The sequence below is a fragment of the Letharia lupina genome (assembly GCF_014066315.1).
Source record: "Letharia lupina isolate WasteWater1 chromosome Unknown contig_10, whole genome shotgun sequence".
Classification (NCBI taxonomy): Eukaryota; Fungi; Ascomycota; class Lecanoromycetes; order Lecanorales; family Parmeliaceae; genus Letharia; species Letharia lupina.
In genome coordinates, this window is record NW_023502979.1 from 588482 (window position 1) to 605512 (window position 17031).

Genomic DNA, 17031 nt, shown 5'->3' on the forward strand with positions numbered 1-17031 from the left:
TCACCTACCCAACTGTGAAGATGAAATCTCCAATAGAGTACGAAGAGAAAAATTGGAGGTTGAACCATAGTCCCAAGAGTACATCATCCTAGTTCTGCACATTTATGTCCTATGTGTGATGGAAGAATATTGAGAATCAGAGACTTTGATGGTTCTGGCATTGACAATCGATTTCGATCAATCTGGATAAATGGACGAGTTTCTACGGTGGTGATAAGATTAGTATTTCGCTGTGGACATACAAAGACAGCTTCGTGTTTGACGACTTGGGCGTGTTTGATAGGTGCTTTCGTCTGCCAGAGTTGCTAGAGGAACTTTCAGAGCCCCATTCGCAGCAGATCCTGGATCAAGCATTCGACTGTGACACCATTTTTGGGGGTCTATGTAAGGCCTGTGACCCATTGCCCCATGGTTGGACGCGAATAGCCTGAGTATCTTGTGTGGAAAGCGTGGGTTTTGATTTCTCTCACAAAAATGAATGCAAGCTCTAGACTCAAAGGTTTCACGTCCTCCGCTCAATGATGCAACGGCGTACCTTGGCGTTTGTATTTTCGCTTTCTGTCTTACTCAAGACCCGCACAGCCAACATGGTGTCAAGCCCCTCATTTTCGAAAATTGTCCTATCAAAATGTCATGGACCACGCGTTCCTCGCGCCGCTTGCCTTACCATTCATGTCTGTTTCTTTCAGCCGCATTTCGCACCTTCCACCACACCAAGTCAATGCCTGCCTTCCTAAAGGGGGCCCCCATGTCACCATCGAACTTGTCATCGACCTCCATGCCGAAACCTCTCAAACGTGGCAGTCTCGACTGCTTGAGTTCCGGAAGTCCTTCCGTAATAGCCATTGCCTCCATTTTCCCGCGCAAAGGATAGGCCAAGTCCACAATCTCGATCGAAGCGGGCAAGAGGTCTACGAGGCGATGGATTTTCTTCTCGGTACTGCCGTGTTTCAAAATTTAAAGTTCCAGGTCCAAGGTATTTGGCCGATAGGTCTTCGTGGCGTTATAATTTGGCATAGGAGGGTTCTCGATGAACCAAGCTCGGTTGTTCGGCGAGCCTTCATAGCTGTATAGAAATGTTTGGAGCGCTTTGGTTCTGGAAAGAAGATATTTGAGTATCTTCACATCGATGTCACTTCTCGTGAAGTTAATTTATGTGAGTTCTGTGCCTGAGTATGGTTTGGACCGCTTGGAGCAGTGTCCAATTGAAGCTTCTCCGCAAAGACGACGCAAGGATGGCAGGCCAGCGACAATTGGCAGCCATTGGGGCAGCGAGGCCCCAAAATCACCGTTCCTGGTGTCCCGACGATCCAACCTTAGGTGAGACAATTGGCTGAGAGGAGTAGTGGGGTTTTGCTTATGCCTTCGGTGTGCGGCAGCGATGGTTGAGATCAGCCGCTCCAAAGAACCGAGACTCCCGACTGAGTCAGATATCGTGATCGACTTCAGGTTTGGGAGATAGAGGACGAGTAGTGCGACAACGGTCGATTCCCTGCCATCGAAGATTTCTCGTATCCAACTCTGTCGCACTTCGCGTTCGATGTAAGGACACGTGTCGATCTTAACCAGAGTTGAATCTCGGCAGTCAGCAACGGCCGCCGCGGTCACATCCTGCTTGTCCCACTGCTACGTACCAGACCAATTTAAAGGTCTTTCATGGCATTCATTGATGCGGATCTTGGCAGGATACCGTGCAAGAGTGTCATTGTGGATAATTGCTCTCAAACAGAGGCCGGTATCTATCGTTTGGTGATTGTAGCCTCGCCGAGGAGATGTTCCAAATGCAAGCTCTTTCATCTCCTTGTACGCCTGCAATACGCCCACGGACAGCGAGCGAATGTGTTTGTGGCATGATGAGAATGTTACGATGTCTTCGACATGAACCAAGTCAATGATCGGCATCACGATATCATTGGGCAAGTCGATAAGTGATGTCAGGACAGCAAGGGTACCAGCTTAATGGGTACCTATGTAGATTATAAGTGCTAGAGAAAAGAACGAGGTTCGTAGCCGAGGATTGAATGGACAAGATTTTGGTCAACACAGCGCCTTGGTCAGCACCGCAGTTTATCCTTGACACTTGATTAAGAATGAAAATAATCGGTAGTTTTGGGCGAACACTTTACGGCCTTGAGTTGTAGGGCGGGCTAAGTGGCGTCGACTGTCGAGACTGAGAGGTCAAACAAAACCAAGAAGCCAACCATGCCGAGGTCAGCATTGTTGTAGCGAACGAGCCACAGCACAGCGCCCGTAACAAAATCATGCATACACTTATCATCTGGTCTGGAACTCTAACGCACTCGCTCGAGACCTGGTGAAGCCCATGTGATTGAACGGAGGCGATCTTTACCTCCACCTTTCTTTCGAGCAATTCTCGACGACCTATCACGCATTTATAACCACCTCACTACCTCGTCTTTACGGCTTAGTCCCTCGGGCTTGCTAGCCTGGCCTACAGCCACAGCCACCTGCTTGATCGGCCGCAACATGCCTTACGTAGGACTACGGCGAGGTCGTGATGATGCACGAGGGTACGATTCTAGAGGGTTCTTACGTAGCGTATGCGAAATTGTAAACACTGTTTCCTTCACCGCATCCGGAGCTCCCCAAGGCGTTCTTGTTCGCTTCACTATTGGTTGCTCGGTTTGAACATTGCTGGCTTTTCGATACTTCTTTGATGTACGCATTGGTGATATAATGCCGCAAGTTTCGCTCTTCTCTCCCTGGCTCTATCATGCTCATCGATAAGAAAGGGCAATTTTGGGATAGAGACCTTGATGGAAAACCATTCAAGATTCTCTTTTGATCTGTCCGAAAAGTTCACGAGGCGTTAGATCTTTGTGTGTGATGAAGCGCTGATGAGGACGTGGACGTAACATTGAATGGGTGGGATGTAGGATGAAGGCGTAAAGTACTGACGTTATTGCATTTGCGGAGCGAATACCTGACTCAGTGAACTTGAGTAGTCCCTGAGTTCGTGTGATTACATCGGCAACTTTTAGGTGGCACGCTCCGTATACCCAGCTCTTTGAGGAGAATTCGCCATCCTGTATAATAATCATTAGAAGTTCATGTACTTTTACAGTCGTTTGCTTTTTCACCAATCTGATTCATCTCACGTTGCTCCAACGCAAGCTCCAACAAGTAATGAGAGTTTACCATGCCCAAATCCCTCGCTTCTGCATATAATGGTGTCAAAATTTTACTATTCGCCATAAAAGGAGCCAGTGACGGAAGAGTTCCAAGAGCCAAGGGTCTTGTGAAAGTTTCAGGCCCATTCGTTGGCTGGTTTGCGAGCGCGATAGCCACCTCAATGCGCTCCTGTAAGGGCTTTTCGTAATGAAAAGGGTCAGCATTTTGTTGCCACAGAGAGAAACCCTCTTTTGGACCCATACATGAGCGGAGATCCGGCTTAGCATTAGTTTCCTCTATGAGTAGGCGTGTGACAAGTAATAATACAATATCTTGAACGGGATCAAGTTTGTAAACATGCCAGCCGATGGTCATATCTAGGGATCTATGATGCCGTCTTCCACTTGAACCTTTGAACGCTTGTACGCGAAGTCAGCATCACAGCGAGTGGACGACAATTAATAAGTTCGGCTGTCCGACCACATTTGACGAGCCGCTCGGCGGACAGGTAATAGAAGTTGGTAGAGATGTGTGCTGCAGGTGCGGCTTGCGATAGATGGTATGAGCTGATCATGCTGCAGATTGTTGCATACATCCGCTTGTTTCCTTACAGGGTGGTAAGTCACACCCCACCCCGAAACATACCCTACAGGTGCGCTATCCGGTGCTTTTGGGGTGGTATGTGACTTACCACCCCAGAAAGGAAATCATTTGAGCAAGGTATCTCGCCTTGGTCATCCCAACCATATTTCATCAGTTCCATCCTGCCCGGATTCCGCTTTCTACGTCGATAATTCCACCATTTCCCACATACCCTTTTCCCCCTGGACCAAAGGTAGCAATCCGTAGCGCCGCCGCTGAAGATTCTTTATCACAGACCGGCGAGGGTATTTTCGGAAGATTATTCTCTGAAAGTTGAAAGGAATTGCGTGTGAGAATTAGCGTTTCGATATATGGAGCTCCGGTAGACCTCGAGCTTTTCTTGCTGCGGAGAGACTTTCGGTTGAAGTATGAAGAATCTTTGCTGGTCAGCTCCGGTGTAGTGGACTTGCGGAATAGTCTGCGCCAAGATGTTCGGCTGCTGGTGGAAAGGATCTTGAATCTCGATGATGAGCCGGCTTTCTTGGAGACGAGATGCTTGAAGAGTCTGGGCAGGACTGGCAGGCAGCCTACTATGATGCCGATTGCTATCTCTGCAAAACTAGGCTGTCGTCAGTAGGATGAAGACAGGTGTAGGACAGTGCAATTGCGTACGCCCAAAGCCCAATCCTGTCGACATTTAATTGATAAGCAGGATTTATGGAGAGGACATGAATTAGCTCGGAACTGTACACAAGGCGCAAGACGCTTGCACAACAAGCGAACAGCCCAAACCCGAAAACTGCAATGACACGGGACTTGTTGTACCAGGACATCTGAAGGCGCCAGATTATTGGAAGTGGTAAGATTAATATGGAGAAGTCCGAGATAACGTTGATGATACCAGAGGCAACTCCGAGTTGATCTCTACCGAAACAATGCCCGGGGGTGGTCGGATCCCACAACTTTTGCCGAGGGGTACACTTTTTGGCATCAGCATCCTTTCGTCTTCTCGGATCTTACCACCAGAGGGTGGAAGATGGTTTTTCTCACTTCGAAGACGTAAAGCAAGGTAATGATAGTATAGTAGAGTATGTTGGTCCAGATAAGACCTTGCACAAAGTAATGGAAATTGGTACCCCTGTGTGTCACGAATACAGTGATGTACTGCAGGAGGATAGAGATCTTGACCGCGACCATGATTGGACAGTAGATAGCTGACTCGATGGACGAGAGCTGAGTGGAATCCTTGTCAGCAGTGCATTCAAGAGCAACGGAGTTACAAAGCAGGGAAAAACGCCTACGTAGGCGATATGCTCAATCGATCCATCGCTCTTGCCAATAACAACTGCGAGCGCAATATAGGCCAAGAAGAATAGCTAAGTCAGCGTCAATCAGCCGTCCGCCATTCTTACCATAGTACATTGCGTAGGTCGAGCGACAGATATCATACCCAGGCAAGAAGGGAAAAATCTATCTTCTCTTAGCTATGATACTACTTGAAGGCAGGGGCAATCCAGAGGAGAAAACTCACAGTCTTCCTTCATCATTGTTTTCGTGAGGCGCATCTTCGTGTATATGCGTGCACAGACCGCCAGAGTACTAATACCGAAGCCAAGTGCTAGGGTGAAAACCTCCCCAACGTGGAGCGAATGTCTGGAGAGCGAACTTTGGGTCATACTTGCAAGGAGTTGGCTGCTTTTCAAGGACTGGTGAACGTTGTATATTCTTACTAACAAGAATGAAGTGATGAGAATGGGAGTTGGAAATCACAAGGGGCGGTAAGTTGTTCCTTTGCACTGGAAGAAAAGAGTGGGCGATACAAAGGAGGGTATGTGATGAGTCTCGCGACACGAGCCATAGGCTGGGAGTACTCTGCAATCCCGCGCAGAAAATAAAAAGCACCGCAACACCATTGTACCAGCGCCATCAGGAATCGAACCTAATATAGAACTAAATACCCCTAACAACACGACCACAACCAACAGGCGTCCGCCCCGGACGATAAGCCAACCAACGAACATTTCGCTTCGCAAATCAATGCATCGCACGGAATTCGAACCAACGGCTGTTCCCAGTTAAGAACTTTAAAAACCTGAGGCTAATGGCGCTGCCAGAAAATAAGAAGCACCGCAACACCATTGTACCAGCGCCATTAGGCATCGAACCTAATACGAACTAAATACCTCTAACAACACGCGCGACCCATATTGACTCTATGCAAGGCCATTTTAGGGCAATTCTGCAAAGATCGGATCCGACTTCTCGAAGGGTTAAGAGATCTTCTTCGATGCAGGAACTGGACTTCTCTGCCTGATCAAGGGTGTGAGAGACCTTTTTGCATGCACGTCGGAACGTCTACGGGTTGTTGCATAGAAACGGTGTGACGGTTCCTCAATGCCAAGGAAATCTAAAGTGTTCTGCACACGCTAGTAGATCTAGGGCAACGTACTAGTACATGTAGAAAAGCAACGGCTGCTACCTTGTGATACCGCATCAGCTTCCCAAACAACTGAATATTACGGCTCCTCTTTCTCAACGCTCGGCGAACCTGATTGTCTCATTACCTCAGACCTAACTTCCGTCTGGCTATGGTCATGGGCGACCTTCTCTCTCCCATCCTTTCACTCGTACTGGGAGGAACCGTATTAGCTGCGCTGTATCTACTCACCCGGCGCCTTGCAACCCGTAGAGCCCAACAGAAGGTTATCAAGCAGTGCGGCTGCAAACCCCCTGCCAAATTCCCTCTAAAAGATCCTTTCTTCGGCATAGACGCCATTTACGACGCCCTTCGCGCCGCCAAAACCAAAAGCTTTCTGGATCACAAGAAGGGTCATTATGAACGCTATGGCAATACCTTTTCTTCTAAGCTTTCAACCTTGTCTGTCATCAGTACGATCGAACCCGAGAATATTAAGACAGTTCTTTCAACAGCATTCAAAGATTACGTTGTTGGAGCACCCAGGCGTGATGCCTTTTTCCCAGTTCTTGGAAACAGCGTTCTTCTTGCCGATGGTGCACAATGGGAGCATTCGCGAGCCCTACTCCGTCCGAGTTTTGCAAGCAGCCAAGTCTCTAACCTGTCAACATTAGATACTCACGTGGAGAATCTCATCAGAGCCATACCACGTGATGGATCAGCAGTAGATCTGGGTGACTTGTTTCAACGTTATACAGCTGATGTGACCACTGATTTTATGTTCGGCGAGTCAATCCAGTCCCTGTCGCACCCGGAATGCTTCCAAGATCACCTGATGAGAGCATTTCGAGACGCTCAAACAGGCGGAGAGCGACGGTTCCGCCTGGGCAGCTTCGCGAAATTTGTGCCACAACCAACGTTCTACCAGGCAGTCAACCGGGTGCACACATATGTGGATGCACACATTGACAAAGCGATCAAACAACATGAAATGCTACAGCAATCGCACAATGATCCAGGCCAAGAGCATGAAAAATACGTCTTTTTGCACGAGCTCCTCAAGCTCACTGGTGATGGACAGACCCTTCGAAATGAGCTCATTGCCATCTTTTTCGCGGGGCGTGACACTACAAGTGCCCTTCTATCGAACCTGTTCTTTGTCCTCGCCAGAAATCCTCACATCTGGCAGCGCCTTCGTGACGAGGTCAATCAACTGCAAGGGCGGAAGCCAACCTTGGATGAGCTTAAAGCTATGAAGTATCTGGGATGCTGCTTGAATGAAGGTCAGGTCCATCCACTTTTTTGATGCCGAGATTATGCTGATATTCAGTTCATAAAGCACTTCGGCTCTATCCCGTAGTCCCGGCATCGTCGCGTGTTGCAGTCAGAGACACGGTCCTTCCAGAAGGTGGGGGAGTCGACGAAAAATCTTCGGTCTTCGTGCCTGCTGGGACTCTGGTGGTTTTCCATTACTTTGCTCTTCACCAACGGAAAGATCTCTGGGGCCCCGACGCAGGTGAATTCCGGCCAGAGCGCTGGCAGAACGAAAAGACATCTTGGGTAATTCTCATACAGTGTTTTACCTTCAAGGATGAAATCTTATGCGTGCTGACACAATTGCAGAAATTCTTGCCGTTTGGTGGCGGGCCCAGAAACTGCATTGGTCGTGAGTCTCTTCCTATCATCAATGTCAGCGGCAGCGCTCACCATAAGTTTGAATTTGTTGTAGAGCAATTCGCTCTCACTGAGGCCTCGTATACAACCGTTCGTCTAGTGCAGACATTTTCAGCTGTGATGAGCCGCGATACCGAACCATGGACGGAAAGCTTAGGTGCTACTTGTAGCTCTGCGAATGGAGTGAAGGTAGCCATGACACCGTGCTGATTCGAATGACGGAAGTATGTCCGAAAGCCAAAATAGAGCAGCATCGACAATGCGTTTGCTCGGAAACGGAGAGGGAATAACGGCGACATGCTGCCCTTGTCCTCTGGGATTGTAAGTTTTTAATGGGATCGATATAGACCTGTAAGAGCGTAGATGCGTGTAACTCAAGCAGGTATCGAATGGATAGGTAATGTGCTCACCTAGACCCACTTTCCTCCTCTCAATACTCAAGCCCGAATATGAAGATGGATTCTGACTCATTGTTTCGGTACCATCACTCCAATCGTTCGATCCAGAACAGCCAAGAGCGACCGCGTTCAAGAGCAGGCTATCACAACCTTCCTTCCTCTCTTTTTGCATCTTCTACCCTTTCAAGCATCTCTCGTTCTCCTCGCGCTTGCTCACTCCCTCGCCTCGACCATGCTCTTTCCCTCTAGTATCATTTTGTACAGCTTTGTCTCCTCGTCCCCAACCAGCTCCTCGCTCATTCCTAGGCGTTGAAATCCACGTTACCCTAGACGAAGAAACGAAGCTACGGAATGACTATCCACCTACGCCTTCCAGGCCCCTGAGGGTCAGACCGAGTAGCAACTTCAGGGAACCTGTGCTTCGTATCCAATTATCAGGAGCGCCCAGGAAGGGGTGGGGATCCCAAAGCGACGTCGAGTCACGGGCTGGTTCTCATCCTTGGCTGGAAAGAGGTAGGGCGGGTGTAAGGTACGTTACGTTTCGATTGGCTGCAGGTCCCAACGCGTCGTCGCTCCGCAAGCGTTCCCGTCCGGAAAAGTACACTTCGGTGATCGTGACCCCCACAAAATAGGGACTGTTTTGGTGAGTGGTGCGGCACCTTTGCATCCTATGCAGAAATCCGTGAGCGATCCACTAGCGATTTGTGGATGAGACGTTAGCACCCACCGAAGTGTTCCCTGGTTAGTCGCTCATGTATAGACCAAATTGACCGACCATCATACTCATGAATCTTGATTCGCTAGGCGTTGCAGAGAGACCTCTTTCTTCCTCCATTAGCAGCTAGCTGTCAAAAAAAGTCCGGAATTTTTCCTCTGTACTGCCTCCTCGCCTAGCGCCTCCTTTTTTTGGCCTCAAGCTTGTATACAATCTCTATAGCAGTAGTACACAATGAATCCCCCCCAGATCGCCTCACCCCACTATCGCAGCCGATGATCACATGGGTCTAATGTCATACATATGACCTCGACCGCAAAATACGGTACTGTACACGACTGATGGAGGCGTGCAATAAGCGATCGGGTGTGGGTTGGACAGGCGTGGAGAAAGAGAGGGGGAGGATCTCGAGGCCCGACGGGGCGATTGAAGTTGTCTGCGTGGGGATCCTGGAGCCTGGGGTAGTATTTTTGGGGGAGGATGTGGGTGGGAAGGGAGTGGAAGATGCAGGGGTTGTTTGTTACGGTGATGGTGGTGGAGATGCTGGATCGGGGTTTGAAGGTCGTTACCGCAGGGTATGAGGTTGAAAGGAGATGATGGCCAGGGGATTTAATTAGCATAAGCCGCCAAGTCATATCTTATCGTCTGATGAGGGTTATACATGCACAGAATATTCTGCTCCATTGACCTGCCTACACTCTCTGATCCTGTGTGAGCTTGGTAAGGTGGGCAGAATGTTGCGTAGTGTCTGTGGATGCGGAGGTAGTTTTGAGTCAGACGAAATAGACGGTCTGTATATCTATTTCCCTCCTGAGCTATCGATGATACCGTCTTGCAGTTGAGCCCACCATCATAGACAGTAGATGACAAGTAACAGCTTCGCTTGTCTCACCTGATCTGACGAGCTGCTTGGTGGAGAGGCGTCCGTTCGATAAGCATCCTTGTCCATGGAACCTGTGACATGTAGTAGGATATAGTCTGACATGTAGACTGCTAAAATCTCCGACGACTACTTACTCGGACTAGCCAAACCCAGGTAAGGTTATGTATATGGCGTTCATGAAGAAATGTCGCCAAAGATTGGGAGATTCGTCTTCCCGTTGTGCAAAAGATGTTCCTTATATTAGACAAACACTGGCGTAGACCCGTGGCGGGGCCTGGTCTGGAGTAGTAAACGCCCTCTCTTTCAGCATGGCTAATTAGGGGAAAGAAGACTTGCTTTGGTCATAACGGCGTGTAAAGACATAACGGACGCTGAGAACGGCGCCGATTCTGGGGGCGGCTGCTTCCCTATGCGGATCTAACTGTTGATGCTTGCTTACCTGACTCGCTGGAGTCAAGGAAGCAGGTGTCTATCTCTGCCTCGGACTTTAAGAAGGGATTCTCTACGTGCTTACTCTCTCCATCTTCCCCATCCGCCACTCACCAAATCTCTGCCCTTCGTGGGTCATTTCCCCCTGTCTATTCGTACACCAACGGTGCTGCCAGCACCTAACCGCCGTGTCTCGAGCTTGGCGTGGACTTCAGTACGTTGCCTTGATGTTCTCACGCCCAGAGAGATGCGTTCAAGGCAGAAGAAGACCCTAGGCCTTTGGCATGCAGCCAATCACACAATCGCGGCCTTCCTCCTGCGTAAACAGTACTAACAGCTTTTTCACAGTCACTCTTCGCTCTTGTTCTCGACACAATCTGCAGGGACTCAGAGCTTGTACCACGACATCCAAGACATGATGACATATGAAATGGCACACAGCGATGTCAGCCGGTCAACATTAGGTATGCAACGTCTTTGCTTGTTATCATCGTCCCCTAATGTTCTTTCTGCTTGCTGACAATGGCTTTCCACAGGACCGACAGTCGATACCAACATCCGCTCCATGGTAGAAGAGGGAGGCTCAAAGCGAAGTGAAGAATTCAGGGGGGCAACCAAAGCGAGTAGTAACTGCGCCCTGCTCCCTCTGATGACAGTTCTCGCGTGCCTGCTTCTGATGTTATCACGAAGAAAAGCGACCGTCTGATGGGGTTAGGGAAGATTTTTTTCTTCTTCTAGCGTCCTCCGACTCGGCGCCGCCCTATAAAATCCCAGGAGTCAGCCCATTGGGACGCCCGAGAAAATGTCTTCTGCCTCATACTGCCTCTGTTACCTTCGCCTCGCCACCGCTCTCCTCCACTTGTATACCACTGCAACATGAAGGATTGTTTCAACACTGGCCTTATCAACCAAGCGGAACAGCATGACGAGCTAGCAAGTGAGACTCCCATCAAACCTTCAGTTTCCCCTGCTGACGTACCTTCAAGAGCAGCGTTCCCGACAATGAACATGAACCGCGCAGACAAGCAGAACGCGATCGATAGCCTTCGTCCTCAAACCCTCTCAACTCAGACGCTCTACCACATATCATTGGCTCATATCCAGTAGCTCGCCCTGAGGAGTGTCCTTGCTGCAACACTATGTGGTCTATTGGACAGGGTATAGCCATTCCAACGTTCTTGAGACCATAGATTTGGCTGAATCATTCTTTCAGTTCCCTATCGATGCCACTCGTTGCGGAGACTGGATGGTACATCTCAATGGGCTGGTGAAGCGAATGAGAAATAATGAGTAAGTCCTTCTGGCTGACTTAGGCACAGCCCTCGACCGAAAGCTGACTTGCAATGTAGCTTTTCTCGACGATGGCACTCGGTGACTCGACAAACTATTTGACCTTTCCCCCGATTCAACCACATGGACGGCCTTCTTTCATCTGATCAGGGTTCGAAGATGACATGAGTCAGCCATGTCAAGAGAAAGCCAGACAATCCAATCATCCGTAGCGACATCATCTTTGCCGGGTATGTCGGGTACAATCCTTGTGGAATCCCGCTCAAGCTAACAATTCATGCCCTAGTCCGTGTCCAAACCGGCACAACATGGTGGTGCAAGGGAATAGAGGAAGCTGGTGAATGCGCTCTACGTGAATTGATTTAATTGAATTGTTTGGGGGCGTTGTGCAAGGTCGTGGACAGGACTAGGCATCTGACGAAAACTCGGAACTCATGAGGAAACGGATACTGCTGTTCATCCAAATCACAAGCATAGAATGCAAGTTGTAAGAAAGTGAGAGGCCAGGAGACGGTCCGCTGGGTTTCTGTTCCATGTCGAAACTTCTGGCTACTGCAGCAACGGACGTCGATCGTACAGTAGGATTTAAAATGAGCGAATTAGCAATCTAATGATGGAATATTAGTCTTGTTTCAGGCTTGAAGATTGATGGCACGAAATCGCGTAGAGTACTGGGATTGAGGATTCCTTACCTTACTCTTCCCGTCTGAGGGCAAGGCTAACCGGATCGAGCACAGAGATCGCCGTCATAACAAGCGCAGGCCAGAAGGTCGGGATGTCTTTGGATCAAAATGTTCTGCAAGATCATTAAGGCAGTATGCATACTAATAACACTCGCTCTTGTTCACGTTCTCATTCTATCATCCCCAAATGCACACAAACCTCCCAAAATGCAAGTCCCTTGATCGCCCCGACTCGCATCAGAGACCATCTTGCCAACGCCGACATCCGCTAGTAAAATTCTCTCGTGGAAGGCCTACCAAAGCTGATAGCTCCCCTCCGTCCTCTGCGCATTCCTTCGTCCTCGGAGTCATCAAGATCATCATCCTCGGATAGATGTCCACGACAACCAGGATGCATCCCACCTCGAGCGTCCCCAATATTACCCCGACGAGATCCATACTGCTCAGAGTCGGACTCATCGTCCGTGGTGCTGGCACGAGCTGCACCACGGCCCGCGGAGCCCCCGCCATTGAAGCGCACGTCTGGGCGAAGTGGCTGCGCTCGGCGAATTCCAGGTCCGCGGTGTCCTTCGCGCGTCGCACGAGAATCCAAGTCTGATTCATCCTCGGAGGACTCGCCGCGGAAGCGAGGGTCTGGGCGACGTGTTTCGCCTCGGCGTCCCAAGCCCCGACTTCGGATGTCACGATCTCCACGTTCGACTTCGGAGTAGTCGCTGTCGGAGTCATCGGGAGTACCGGTGGGATAGCCACGGCGATGAGGCCCGTCTCCGCGCACTACATCTGCACTGCTACGATAGCGGTCGCTTGATGAGGCGTCTGGACGATGGGTGGGGCGGCCGTGTCTCCCATGGTCGGTATCTTCATCATCGGAGAACTCCGATCTATGGCCAAGCCCGCTTCGCTCGCCATGGAATGTCTCTCGCTCATGCATCAGGTCAGCGCGACCGTAGCCACGGTCATAGTCATCGTCACGGTCGAGTGGAGCACCACGACGGGTATATTCGTAGTCGTCATCGGACTCGAAATCGCGAGTAGAAGCGCCATAACGGTCCATCTTAATCTTCTGGGTTTGGGTTTGTGGTGACGTTTGAGATCCCTTCTGTTTTGAGTGTGGTTCGGTTCTGGAGTGCGTTTGTGGATGCGTGTTGATGAGAGGGATGTAGAGAAGAAGAGAAAAGAAAGAGGCAGGAATGGCATTAAGTACCTGCGACCATGAGCTATGAAAATTATGTTTGACACAATGGTCTCTTTCTCTTTGACAATCGCATTCTCAAGAACCCTCCTCTGTCATTGTGTAGACAGTAAAGATACCTCTTTGTTGTAGATTTCTTTAAGACAGTGAAACAATTTCATTGTCAAACGCCTAGCTGGCGTTGTAGAGAAGGTAGTGAAAGCAGCGTTCATTAGGTCAACCAAAATCGTCTTTGTTATTGATGCGCAATATCGCCGAGGATACTCTTGCTTTGAGAAAAAAAGGGCAAGAACAAGGTCATTCTTCCTTGACTATTCAGGTCAGGAACCCTCTAAGCAAGTATCTTCCACCGTAAGTCACGTCCGGCTTTCCTGCCCGTTGCCTCGAAGTGCAAAGCTGGATAAGGCATGTCACACCCTTTTCTGCCCCCCACCCAGACCCAAAGGCTGAACCTTTGCAGATCACTGACTTGTGCTTGGTTAAGCTCATGCCTTGCGTTTACTCCTTTGCTCGCAATCCCGGAGCGTACGAGGATATCTTTCGTTTGCTTTGTAGACTCGTAGCAAAACCCCTGAGGTTCTGGAGGAAGGAGAGAAGAAAGGCAGCTAGAGGCAGAAGAGGGCAAAATCAGTTCCCCTGATCCACGAGGCACACCAGGGCACTTTCTTCAGGTGGTTTGGTAGCAATTCTTCATGGCAGTCCCTGGTAAATTAAATCTATCTTCTGAAAGAACGGATGCCAGATCAGCTAGTATTGTTTTAGGCCAACAAAGCAAAGAGCAGACTCGTCCGCTTCCAATACTCTGCAGCATCCTTCTTCATCCTCTCCATTGCCTTCGGCTCGAATGCAAGATCTTGAATTAGTGAAACCTGTAGGCTAACCAGCTGATTGTCCCCAGCTTCAGTCTCTTTAACGACACTAGCGTTTGTTAGATAGGCAACGTCGAAGAATCGTTGTATCTTCCCGTCTTCTGGCTCCTCTTCTGGCTTGAACTCGATGTGTCCGTTGCTCATAGCTCCATTCAGGGGCTTTTCCGGATACTTTTCTGGCTCCTTGCTATTTCGCTCCTCATTTTCCTCACTTTTTCCCGCTTCTTCGCCATTTACCTCTCCATTCTCCTCTCTGAATCTTTCCTCTATCTCCTCCTCGTCTTTCTTGACTTCTTCCTCGAGTTCTTCTTCCTCCTTGTCTTCGCCATCAAGAAGATCTCTATCCCGATGCCCATTGACTTGAACAGCCTGACGTCCTTCAAGCATTGGCGCTATACTCAGTATAAGTTCCTTTTTCAGCGTATCGACTGCTTGCGGACTCCACACGTCGCTGCCACAAGCACTCATTGATGACGCAAGTTCAAGCAGAAATCTGTATGTCCATGCAGACGGCAAGACGGGTAGTTCGGGGTCGCCTTCCCAAAGCGGTCTCGCCTGTAGTAGCTTAGCTTGCGACATCTTGGCAATACGCTTCGAGCATCGCTCCAGAGGCACCCGAAGTGCTTCAATTGCGATGGTATGCTGCAGGGTAGGTATGGAACCAATTCCAAGTTGAGCATTTTGGTAGCTCTTTGGTAGATATTGCCGTAGTTCCCTCCATACACGGATCAAGTACGCTGCTTGTTGGCCGCTGCTAGTCGTCTCAGACTTGTCAAAAAGCTTGTGAAGCATGACTTGTAAATCAGTATAAGCCTCTTGGAGGGCGCTGTTGAGCTCTTCTTGCAATAGTCTTGGATCGTCCTCACTGAGCAGGACTTGTTTGTTGTCCAGCAAATAATTCTCATTGTCAACGTCATCCATATCGTCTGCCCATCTAGCCTCTCGCAGCTTCTTGATCATTTCTTCCAGACTTTCGATTCTTTCAAGAAAGGACACATACTCTAGAGAAACTTTGTTGAGGGGCTCATTCTTGCCTGTGAATCGAGACGCAAGCCTCTCTCGGAACGATTTGCCTCCGTTTTCAAACTCCATTGAAGTCATTGAAGAATCCCATAATGACGGAGTAAGGTCAGATACGCCAGCTTGCCAGTTCTGCAAAACATTTTTGACAATCAAGCCCACTCGGTCCAGCTTAGACGCTCGACTTTGTATGAGACGCGTGGATTGAAGGTTGAAAACATGGCGGAGACCATCAAGCGTCTCAGCCGAATCGACCCCGGTCGAATGCTGATGATTCGACAACCAAAGCTCCAAGACTTGTCTCCGTAAGTCTACCAGTCTTTCGGGATCCTCGACATCTTCTATCCTGTTTCGTAGTCCAGCGAGGAAAGACCCAAATGCGGACTTTGCCCACTGTTTGAGTGATCGTTCTGCTTCGGCTTTGGTCAAATCATCATGCCTTATATAGGGTGTAAAAGTCCTGATATCGTCACCTATCCATCGCTCGTGAACATCCAGGTTGAGCTCGATCAAGGAGTATACATCCTGACTTTTGAATAACGGAACCAGCTTCAATCTCTCCAGTGCGCGTGCCAGTTGCGTAGGTATGACTGCCTGGGTGTCCTTCAACGTCTTTACGTATAGTCGTAATGCCAATAGCACGTTGTCATGACCATCACCATCCTGGCCCATATTCTCGGAAATAGCCTCCAGCCTCATGTGATGATAATGACGTATAACATCCTTAGGTGACGAACTTGTAGCCAGCGAGAAAGCGCACATTGCCTCCACCAGTACATCTCTCGATATTTCCAAGCTTTTGAGCCGTCGGTCAATCCTGCCCAGCAGTCTTCGACGTAGACTTGCCAATCGGTTCCTCAAATCGTCTAAGAATGGCGGCGGATTCCGGCGCTGGGAGAGCTTCGTATGCAGCAGCCTCGAGATCACCAGAACTTTGGCGGCCAGCAGCACCGATCCTCCGCTCTTGAAAAGCCTGGAAATGACATCTGGACAACTGCGGAGGACGGCCAATTGGGATGCGAAAGAGTAGGGTTCAGTGTCTGCCACAGAAGCCATAAGCATCGTCTCCAGATGTCTGTAGATTTTTACGAGACATTCGTACTTGGAGCCCCAACCTCTTCAGTCCATGTCCGTAGATTTGAAGCCTTCTTGTCCAAGATCCTAGTATTACACCTCTTGCCAATCTCGCCCATGTAGGTCTCCAAGTCGTGCATCTGGCCACCCATCTCGATGATCGATTCCGCAGTGCCTAGGAGGTCACGATAGCTTGCGCTGCATGATCACGCCGGTGTCAGCAGTTGTGACTGTTCATAGAAACACGGTGGAAGCCAAAGTGCTTGAAGTGGTCCCATACCCAACGAGTGTCCTCAGCTTTTCACGGTTCGAATCAATGTCCCTGCGCAGCTGTCTCTCCATACCGCGCACTGCGGGAACAGGATACTGGAAGGCTTCTTCCCATGACCCGAAGGTCTTTGGATCTGGGGCTTCCGCTGCCATTGTTTGTGTATAAGGTAACGACTGTGGGTGGTGCAACACCGATGATCTCCGGCGGCAGAGAGCGTGAACTACGAGGTCTCGCTTACACCTACTCTACCGATAATTGACTTTCTACAACATTGATTCAAAACTAGCTCTTTACGGCCTGGACTCGATAGACAAGACCAGGCTTCAAATGCAGTTGAAGGCTTGCACGAGGTTACCGGTACGCTTAGCAATGGTAGGATAGAGCAAGCAAATGGGTATTTCTG

General features: G+C 49.5%; 3 protein-coding genes across 3 annotated transcripts; 1 reads left to right on the forward strand and 2 right to left on the reverse strand.

Moving 5' to 3' along the window:
* Positions 1–6302: 6302 nt before the first annotated feature.
* HO133_000180 (uncharacterized protein) lies at positions 6303–8014 on the forward strand (the record flags this gene model as incomplete). The annotated part of the gene is made up of 4 exons (XM_037291120.1): positions 6303–7413; positions 7470–7690; positions 7754–7796; positions 7860–8014. 4 exons carry the CDS (start codon positions 6303–6305, stop codon positions 8012–8014), a joined length of 1530 nt encoding a protein of 509 aa, XP_037152555.1.
* Positions 8015–12470: 4456 nt separating this feature from the next.
* HO133_000181 (uncharacterized protein) lies at positions 12471–13256 on the reverse strand (the record flags this gene model as incomplete). The annotated part of the gene is made up of 1 exon (XM_037291121.1): positions 12471–13256. One exon carries the CDS (start codon positions 13254–13256, stop codon positions 12471–12473), a length of 786 nt encoding a protein of 261 aa, XP_037152556.1.
* Positions 13257–14152: 896 nt separating this feature from the next.
* Positions 14153–16780, reverse strand: HO133_000182 (uncharacterized protein; the record flags this gene model as incomplete). The annotated part of the gene is made up of 3 exons (XM_037291122.1): positions 14153–16323; positions 16386–16555; positions 16638–16780. The coding sequence occupies 3 exons, from the start codon at positions 16778–16780 to the stop codon at positions 14153–14155; spliced, it is 2484 nt and encodes an 827-aa protein (XP_037152557.1).
* Positions 16781–17031: the final 251 nt, after the last annotated feature.